The 10,391-nt window shown below is 39.5% G+C and overlaps 1 protein-coding gene across 1 annotated transcript in view; it reads right to left on the bottom strand.

Annotated features, from left to right (window-relative positions):
• Positions 1-434: 434 nt before the first annotated feature.
• Positions 435-10,391, bottom strand: part of zgc:92275 (cholesterol 7-desaturase nvd) — a 12,236-nt gene continuing 2,279 nt past the window's right edge. Inside the window, exons 2-7 of the mRNA XM_037691964.1 lie at positions 6,089-6,277; positions 5,791-5,969; positions 3,842-3,967; positions 3,621-3,740; positions 1,524-1,700; positions 435-596 (exon numbers count right to left, since the gene is read on the bottom strand). Coding sequence (XP_037547892.1) covers positions 435-596; positions 1,524-1,700; positions 3,621-3,740; positions 3,842-3,967; positions 5,791-5,969; positions 6,089-6,277 — 953 coding nt within the window. The remainder of the gene's footprint in view (positions 597-1,523; positions 1,701-3,620; positions 3,741-3,841; positions 3,968-5,790; positions 5,970-6,088; positions 6,278-10,391) is intronic.

The raw sequence follows: 10,391 nt of genomic DNA, 5'->3' as shown, positions 1-10,391 counted from the left end.
CCCAAATCAAGGCCCCGTAAAATCTAAGACCGGCTCTGCAGATGAAGAAACTTCTTCTTGTGTCAAATTAACAGCTAAAAACACAGAAATAAGCTAAAACCAGCTGCTCCATTACAGCCAGATGATTTGATAAATTATAAATCCTCTTATTGTAACAATTTTACAACTTTTTTTTTCTTCCTATAACAGCTCTTTAAGTTTCCCATTAATGGTTGTATAATTTTTTTTGAGTGGAACATTTTTAGTGCTTTCTTTTCATGAATATTATTATTATTATTATTATTATTATTATTGAATAGTCTAATCACAAGAACAAACCAGACCTCTCTCTCTTGTTGTACCTTAAATTATTCAAAAAATACAAACTCTCCCTAATCGCTGCATTAAATCCAGACTTTCCTTGGGTCTTTTGGGGGGGGGGGGGGGGTCAGAGGTCAGAAGTCCAAAGTGTCCCGTTGGTGCTGCAGCCGCGGGCTGTTCTGGCCGTAGAACTGGCTGTACCAGCGCCGGTGCATCAGGATGGCGGAGTCCTCCTTCACCAGGAGAGGTTTGGAGACGTACTTCTTGTTGTTCCAGATCATCACGTCGCGCTCAAACTGCACAGGAGACAAAACGGAGACAGAAGCTGGACTGAACGACCAAACGTGGCAATAAATATATAAATATATTCACTCAGTTTTGGTTGTCAGCAGCAAAACTGGTTGATCCACTCTGAGAAGGTGCTATTTATAAGACTGAGCTGAATACAGCACCTCAGACTGAGGAAGTCTTCTGGATGAAAGACGAAACATTTCTACGTTTTTTGTTGTTTTGTTTTTTGAATGTCCAGAGGACCAGATTTAACTTTTTTTAGATATGAAAAGTTAGGTTAAAAAAATAAAACTTTTTTGAATAAATGTTTAAAATCAATCACTAAATAAAGAAAATTTTAAAATCTACACAAAAAAATGGAAAAATACTACATTTAATAAACTAATAGTTACATTTTTTAATTATAAAAAATATATATATAATCCATCAAAATAAATAAGTAAATAAATAAAAAGTAATGTAAAAAAAAAAATTTAAAAATCTATTTAAAAATGAACAAATCAATCGATCAATCAAATAATTAAGTAAATAAATAAAAAGGAATGGATAAAAAATGAAAACAACTATAATACAATATTTTTTAGACAACAAAGAACAAACAAATTAATGGAGTAATTAAATTTTAAAGAGAAAAGATAATTAACAAAGGGAATATATACAAGAAAATAATCATCCTAATTACTGAATAATTTACAATACTCATCTATGAATATACACAAAAATCTGAATTTGATAGAAATATTAAAAAGAATAAAAATAAGTAAAATTATTCTCAATGTTTTTTTTGGGCTCTTCAGCTCGACTAACTCTGGAACATTTAACGTTTATTTAGTTTGAATTTTTTTTTCTCATTATTTAAAATAATTTGAATTGAGATTAAAAAATAAAAATAAAACATCTTGTTGCCTGCAGGAGGCGAGTCCACACCGCACCTGGATGCTCTCGGCCTTCAGGATGAATTTGGGCACCGGCGCCGGGACGTTGGCCTGATAGAACATGGTGTGGGTCACACACTGCAGCAGAGGCTCCACGGGCGTCACGCTCTGCAGGATCACACCTCCGCCCAAGTAACTGTGTGCGAACTGCAGGAACACCAAACCTGGACCCACCTAAACACACACAAACCTGTTAGACGTGAACTACAACACCCACGGTGCCGTTCATTCCCAAACATCTCGCCCCTGGACTCTTCTTTTGTACATTTTCGTCACTTTGGGGATTAAAACGTTTTGTGTTTTTGATTAAACGAACACTTATCGTCTTGAGAAGCTCCTTCTCACACACAAGACTCCATTCTGAGCACGTTAGATCTGAATCGTCTCGTTTCTCCTCGCCTGCAGCAGAAAAACTCGCATCCTGAACGGTTTGATTTTAAAGGACGCAGCTCCCTCTGCAGGAGACGGACGCTTCACGGTGCAGTATTTATGCAAGAACATGTGTTATTATACATAGTGTTTGATGATCAACTGATGGCTCTCAGGCCAGTAGTGGCCTTTAGGAGAGGCTTATCTTACCCACTGAGCTGGGAGTATTATAGAACATCCTTAACAGGAGAACTACCGTACTTTCCGTCGTACACGTCGCACCGCCGTATAAGTCTCATCAGTCCAAATATGTCCAATGTCGGCTTGTATGGCTGTTCTCAGTCAGTGAGGTTAATAAACTGTTAAAACATCTTGATCCTAAAAAATCTGCAGGACCAGATGAACTTCCACCTTATTTCTTAAGGCTGGCTGCTCATATCATCACAGTCCCTGTGACCCACATCTTCAATCTCTCCATAAGACAAAACTCCATTCCAGATGTTTGGAGAACAGCCTTTGTTCTTCCTTTGCTGAAGGGAGGTGACCCCCACCTCACTGAACAACTATCAACCAATCTCTAAACTCTGCATTTTAGCCAAGGTTCTAGAAAAACTGATAAACTCTCAAATCAAAACTTACCTGGACTCATTTAACATCTTACCTCCACATCAATCTGGTTTCAGGAAACAACACAGCACAACCACTGCTTCACTGAAGGTTCTTAATGACGCTGTTGAAGCACTGGATGCTAAGGATTATTGTGCTGCACTTTTCTTAGACCTGTCTAAAGCTTTTGACACTGTGGATCAGAACATCTCGTGTCATAAACTCTCAGAAATTGGTTTCTCAGAACACACCATTGGTTGGTTCTCTAACTATCTTTCAGACCGGAGGCAATGTGTTCAACATAATGGTACTTCCTCCAGTTATTTAACAGTCAACAATGGTGTACCACAAGGCTCAGTCTTAGGACCCACACTCTTTACAATCTACATACATAATCTAGGTAAAAACATCCCTAATGCATCCATACATTTCTATGCTGATGACACAGTTGTTTATTGTCGAGCTAAAACTGTTGAAAAGGCTTTCCAGCTTTTGAAATCTGCATTCAACATCATCCAGACTGATTTATTCCGCCTCAAACTTGTCCTAAATGCCAACAAAACCAAAGGGATGCTTTTTTCAAATAGGAAGTCAGTCCCAGCAATTCTTCCTCCGATTTTATCCTCAAATGGTGTCCCCATTGAGTTTGTTGATTCCTATAAATATTTGGGTATCTTGGTCGACTCGCATCTCTCTTTTAAGCTCCATGTGGAAAACTTGGTAAAGAAACTGAAAGTTAAACTGGGTTTCTTTTTCAGAAACAGATCCTGTTTAACCCTGAATGCTAGGAAACGCCTTGTATCTGTGACCTTCCTTCCCTCCATTGATTACGGTGACATTATTTACATGAACGCTCCTACAAGAACCCTGCAGATGTTGGATGTTGTCTATCATGGTGCACTAAGATTCATAACTGGCATAAACTACGCCAGTCGTGAGAAGAAACGCCCAAGTTTTAAACTTAACCAGGAAGTAAGTGATCAAAACCAGAACCGCAACAGATACTTTGTGTGAGATTTACAAAGCCAGAAATCTAAACTGGTCCAGAGAACCAGGATCGGTGCATTTCCAATTAATTACTGCATAAAGTCCAAACGCCTCCATGACGGGTTCCTGTACCTGTCGGGCCCGGACGTGAAGATCCAGCAGGCTCCAGTGGAACCCAAACACGGTCAGTGAGTGGTTCACCTGCATCGTAGAGCAATGACTGTTGGGCGCCGACTCTGGTGCCCACTCAACCTTAAAGAAGTCCCGAGAAAAAGCAAGAAGCTTCGATCAAAATACACGAAAACACAACAGCAGCACTGAAGCCTTGATCCCACGACAAACAAAGACTCTACCTTCCATCCGTGTCGCACAAAGTCCCAGAGTTTGCTGTAGTGGTAGCGCAGGTCGGCGCCGCTGACGATGCCCGGGATGTGCAGGTGACCCAGGTGAGCCACGTCGGCTGCGTTTTCAGGAATCTCCTGAAAGGGAAACAAAACGCTTCGTTTTATCGTTGCATTTACCGAAGCACCTGAAGAGAACTCGGAAAAAGTCGATCTGGATGGAAGTTTGCGTCTGCAGCGACTTTCTCTCCTCAGAACCGCTGCTGTTCTGGTTTGTCCACATTTTCCTGATCACTTTCATTGATTTTCTGATCACTAATGGGTCATAGATAACTTAATAAAGCTTGATCTGCGGCTGTAACTGAAGTGGATGGCCAGACGTAGGAGATAAACCCAATGGACCTGTGCCAGTTGATACAGATCGTGTCATACGGGTCTCATGCACCACATGAGATACAAGATCAACTGAGATTAAAAGGACAGTTAGAATTTCTTAAAGTGTGGTTCTGTGCATTGTCAGCGATCAGTAATGATGATAGACTGAACCGATGCTGTCGAGATCCCGGTTCTCGCTGAATTACAAAAAGCACCGAATTATTATCTTCTCTGGTCTGAGAGTGCCTCCGGGTCCCCCACGTGGAGCTGGACAGGATGTCTGGATTTCTCTCCAGGGCCTGATGCCTTTGCAACCGGACAAAAAAATCAGAGGTAGAAGATGGAGGTGGAGGTTTCTGACATTCTGAACAGACAAAGTTCTGATTCCAGGGTCTCCCGAAAAAGGTCTAGACATTGGCCTTCAAAATGTCGGCGCACAGAGTGCAACTGAAGGCGGTTGACAGTCTGAGTGCAGTTCCCGAGATGAAATTTTAGAACATTTTTGTATCTTTTGTACTGTCCACCTTGTCGGTAGCCTTTTGTTGGCCTCCATAGAACAGAGTCTTTGGGATTTGAGGTGGGCTTCCATGCGATCAGCCTGCAGCGTCCAACCTGAAGGTGCCACAGATCGTACAAAGGGATGGGTCCGGTTGTTTTACGTGTATAATGTCCAACTTTTTCTCCCTAAGGAAGTGTTGGAGCGGAGCAGTCGTGTCTTTATATCGAGATGCGTCCCTCAGGGCTGTGCACGGTTGTCTTTATGTTCAGATTTGTCCCTCAGAGCTGCTTTGTTGATAATGGTCACTGTTTTCTGACGGAAACAACCGTAATGACCTGGCCTGGACGCATGTGGACAGGTTTGGTTTGAACCGTGACCTCCGTCTTTGTGAAGCAGACATTAAACCTGTATGCTGCGATGATCAGCGGTCTGTATACGAGAAGCGGACCGCGGTCAGAACAACGTCCATCTGCTTGGAGAATCAGGGACAAAGTCTTACTGGAGTCAAGCTAACAGCTAATCAGGCCGAGGCCACGTCCAAACAGATTTCTGCCGTCCTAATGAAACTAAACCTCAAACATTTCGTAATATTTTATCCAAATGATTTTTATTTCTACATCCACTTAACTTTAAGTTTAGATACTTACAATAATGTTTACAGTCACTGAATACAGAGTTATCAATAATGGTCCAGGTTAACTTCATGTTTTATGTATAACTGGACAACGCTGGTGTTACGAACTTTGTGAATTGTAGGCTATCTGGGTCTTCAGTGTAAAATAACCCCCCAAAAAACTGAAGACTTATGGAAGAAAATTAATTTTGCAAATGTGATATTGGTGCAAAGTTGCACAAAACAGAATTTGCATCAAAAGTTATTTAAAATTCAACATTGAAGTCAATTTAGGACAACATAAATCCAACCTGAAACCATTTCCAGTCTGTTAGTTTGGATTTAAATGAGATTTTACCTTCGATTCTCACTTTGACTGCCATCTACTGCAGGTAAGATACTGACTTCGGATAATCCCTTTAAGCGTAACCCTCATTAGCTGCACATGTGTCGGCCGAGAGAGAAATGCCCCACCTCTATGTGAGCGTTGATGAAATGCTCGGTTTTGCCCCGATAGATCCACTGGCCTTTTGTGATCTCCTCCTGTTCGGGGACGGTCCACTGCGGTTCTGCTTCGTCACAGTGAAACCAGACCAGGATCTGCTGGTTCACCTCACAGCTGGGCCAGCTGCGCACCTTGGCTAACTCTGGCACTGAAAATAAATCAAGTCCCAGTTTTAGCTCAGAGGAATCCCAAACATAAATATGATCATTAGAATTGTTAATTATGTGCAAAACATTTGCCGTACCCTTGGCTTCGTATCACTGTTACCTTTTTCTGTATAAGGGATCTTCTCACATTTGCCATCGCTCCCTCGAAACTGCCATCCATGAAACGGACATTCGATACAGTTCCCCATCACCCGTCCTCCAACAGCCAGGTTGGACCCCAGGTGGGGACAGTAGGCGTCCAGGACGTAGGCCGTCCCGTCCTGACCCCGAAACACCGCCAGCTGGTCACCTGATAAACCCCATGAGAGAAAAGGCCTTTAAATCACACATAAATCAGTTTATAAAAAATACTGAGGCTGTTAACAGGACGGATTATAAACTAGTGAGATTTTTATTGGTTTTAAAACAGCATGAAGATTTTTTTTTTTAATGTAGATTTTTTTTAATAACTCAAAAACTGTAATAAAGAGTTTATTCTTCACTGCATGTTTATCACACAAGAAAAAGATTTCCATAAAATTGATTTAAATTATTTTTATTTCATGTGAAATTGTTAACACTAAGCACTGAATAATTGCTCAAATTAGTTAAATAAGCTAAACCTGAGTTTTTAAAGCCAAAAGAAGCAGAACAGAAGCAAAAAGTAGCAAAATGCTAACATGATGCTAAATGTAAAAAACAAGCTAAAGACTAAATGTAGAAAATAGCTAGCTAGAAAATGAAAGAAGCAAAAAGCATCAAAGGATAAAATTTTTAAAGTAGCTAAAAGCAGAACAAATGTGGCTTAAGGCTAAAAGAAGCAAATACCTAGCTTAAAATGCAAAATGCTTACCAAAACCCAAGTATAAAAAATACTAGCTAAAAGTAGCAAAATGTTAGTGAATATCGAAAAGTAGCAAAAGTCAAGTTAAAAAGCTAACTAGAAGCAAAAATATAAAAGGATAGCTAAAAGAAGAAATAACCTAGTTAAAAGTAGCTAAATATTAGCTAAAAGTTAAGTATCAAATGGCTAGCTTAAAACTAAGAAAAGCAGAATGACAGCTAAAATTCACAAAGTATCAAAAACTAGCTAAAAGCTAAGAATAGCAAAATGATAGCACAAAGTTAAAAGAAGCTCTATAATAAATAAAAGCTCAAAGTAACTAAATGGTAAAAGCATCAAAGGCTAAAAAGTTTAAAGTAGTAGCAAAAATGTGGCTTAAGGTTAAAAGAAGTAAACAACTTAGCTTTAAGTGCAAATTGCTAACTAAAATCCAAAAGTATCAAAATACTAGCTAAAAATAGCAAAATGTTAGTTAAAATCTCAAAAGTAGCAAAAGGCAAGCTAAACGTGTCAAAAAGCTAGCTAGAAGCAAAAAACAAATGTTAGTTAAAAGAAGCTCAGCTAAAAGTAGCAAAATGCTAGCTAAAAGTAGAAAAACCTAGCTAAAGGGATATAAATGCTAGCTAAAATTCTAAAGTATCAAAATGCTAGCTAAAAGCTAAGAATAGCAAAATGATAGCACAAAGTTAAAAGAAGCTAAATAATAGATAAACGCGAAAAGTTGCAAAACGCTAACTAAAGGCTAAAAATAAAATGGTGCATAAAAGCTTAAAGTAGCTCAAGTAAATAAAAATAGAGGCAGTAGCTGAAGGGACCCCAAGGGGTTGAAGGGATCTCTAAAAATTTCTGTGGGGAAAATTGTAAATAAAGTTAAATATTTGAAAAGTAAAAATTGCACAAACACCAAAAGTCACAACAGTCCTGAAGTGACTGCTCCGCCCCGCACGGCTGCGTTCTTTTAGTTTTAGTTTTAAAGCAGCTTTCTTTTTATACGCGTTAGCGTCACTTCCTGTTCTGTGTGTTCGTTAGCTTGTTTTCGGCTGCTGTTCGGCACACCTGGGTCGTGTTTGTCCTTGTATCCTTCAGTATATTTAACTTTTCTTTGCCAGTGCGGCGTGTTTGTTTCTTTGCATTTTGCTCCTTTCTGTGACAAGATTTTTTAATTTTTTTGTCACCATTGCTTTTGGACATCTGGACTTGCAGTTTTTGTTCAGCAAATAAAAGTTTTATTTGTTTCCCATCTTCCTTCCTTCTGACTGAAGGGAGGGATTTCTTCTGTCGAGGGAATGCGTGTATATACGCAAGTTCTATATCTTATATTAATATAGACTTTATAATCTTTTCTGCTGCTTTACAGTTATTGTGAATATTAAGTGTCCATGAACCTTCTTCTTATAATCATTCTTGATGTGACTATCAGAAGATAGTGGAGAGGCCATCTTTTATCACGTTGGAGACTTTTGAATGTTAATCAAATGTTGACAATGAAGCTATAACTTTGTTTTATCACTTGCGACATTTGTTGGAGCTTTTATTGTGCAGATAAAAGTAGACTGATAATTCACATGATACAAAATTGACTAACATTAAAAGTTTCACTTTTTACCTTAATGTTATTTGTATTTTTAACACCGAGAGGGTTTCAAAGGACAAATATTCAAATCTTCAAAGTCGTTCTGCACGACAATTTAAATATCAGTTTGGGCTTGTTATTTGCAAAAAGTACTACAGTAGTACAAGTAGCTGTAGCACTTTTAGTGCAGCCTAGAGCAATTTTGGCAGGAATATCAATGTATTTGTGCAGGAACAGTTCGTTTTACGTGCACAGAGATAAACATCTCAGAGCACGGAACAAAAACATTCACAAACGTTAGAAAATGCCAATTAGTAAATTATTAAACATTTATTGAACAGTAGAGGGGGTGAGAGCAGCAGAGAGAAGAGCTGTGGTCAGCTTGTCCCCCAGCAATCCAAGCCTATAGCAATGGAACTAAAGGAGAGCTCAGGAAACCCACGCCAACCAGACAAGTCTTTATCCTAGAAATACACCACACTATCGCCAGCAGGTAAGATATTAACTGTTCATAACCTTTCCATAGAACCTCAGTTCCAAAGATGTGAACTATCACTTTAAATCATAATCGTTTCCTTCCAGTTTGATGCACCGTCACTTAATATCCTTCACGGTGTGATTTCTCCCCGATTGAGTCCTAGCGGTTGTTCAGATTTTATTATTCCCATCATGCTTTGCAGCAAGTCTGTTTGATCATTTTGTAGATACTTTGAGTTCGAGTTCAAAAAGGGTTTCAAAGAGGGCGTGAAGCTTTCATGTTCCCGTCGCGTCATTTGGAAAATAAAAATAAAATTCAACAAACAGGCTGAACATGAGGCGCTTCGGATAAAGACGTGCGCTCTGAGTAAATGGATGGAACCATTGATCAATCATTTGGATGATTAAAAAATATTGTTGATTCAGAGTAGTAGAATATAGAAATTAACTTTATAGCTCTTTACGCTCTTATCCATTATGGGTTACTTCATTTATTCCAATTTAATTGAGTTAGAAACATCTTGTCCCAAAATGATGCAGAAAAGTTGATTCATGCATTTATCACTTCTAGGCTGGACTATTGTAATCCTTTATAATCCTGGGGGTCATAAAATCTCTTTAAAAAGTCTTCAGTTGATCCAAAATGCTGCAGCTGGAGTTCTGATGAGAGCTAGAGTTCACCTCTCTCCAGTTTTAGCTTCAAGTCAAACAAAGAATAGAATTCAACATTTTACTTCTAACCTACAAAGCTCTCAACAACCTAGCTCCATCTTACATTAAAGATTGTTCCACATTTTCCAAACTGAGCACTTCACTCCCAGACTGCAGGTTTCCTTGGAGTTCCTAGAGTTTCTAAAAGTAAAATGGGAGGCAGATCTTTCAGTTATCAGGCTCTTCTCGTGTGGAACCAACTTCCAGTTTCTGTCTGTGAGGCGGACACATTGTCCAGTTTTAAGACTGGGATTAAGACTTTCTTTTTTCATAAATCCTAGAGATATGGTTGGCTTGGGATTCTTGAGCTATACCTTAATTCCGCTGCTGTAGGCTTACACTGCTGGGGGATGAACTGACCACATCTCTCCCTGCTGCCGTCTAAAGTTGCTCTATTGTTAATGATGGAAAAAATTACAAATACAAACATGAACATGTTCTTCATCATTCTCATAAAAACGCCAGTGGAACCATAGAAACCACCTGGCCCATGGAAACTCCACCTGGCCCATGGAAACTCCAACTAGACTACAGAAACTCCACCTGGCCCATGGAAACTCCAGCTGGACCACAGAAACTCCAACTAGACTACAGAAACTCCAAATGGAACATAGAAACTCCAGCTGAACTCCACCTGGCCCACACAGACGCCACCTGGCCCACGTGAACTCCACCTGGACCACGTGAACTCCACCTGGCCCACGTGAACTCCACCTGGACCACAGAAACTCCACCTGGACCACAGAAACACTACTTGGACTATAGAAACTCCACCTGGACCATAGAAACTCCACCTGGACTATAGAAACCCTACCTGGA

This window comes from Nematolebias whitei, chromosome 18 (assembly GCF_014905685.2).
Source record: "Nematolebias whitei isolate Nwh7 chromosome 18, NemWhi1, whole genome shotgun sequence".
In the NCBI taxonomy this organism is placed as follows: Eukaryota; Metazoa; Chordata; class Actinopteri; order Cyprinodontiformes; family Rivulidae; genus Nematolebias; species Nematolebias whitei.
The sequence above is the reverse complement of the archived record's forward strand: the minus strand, read 5'-3'. Positions and strand labels throughout refer to the sequence as shown.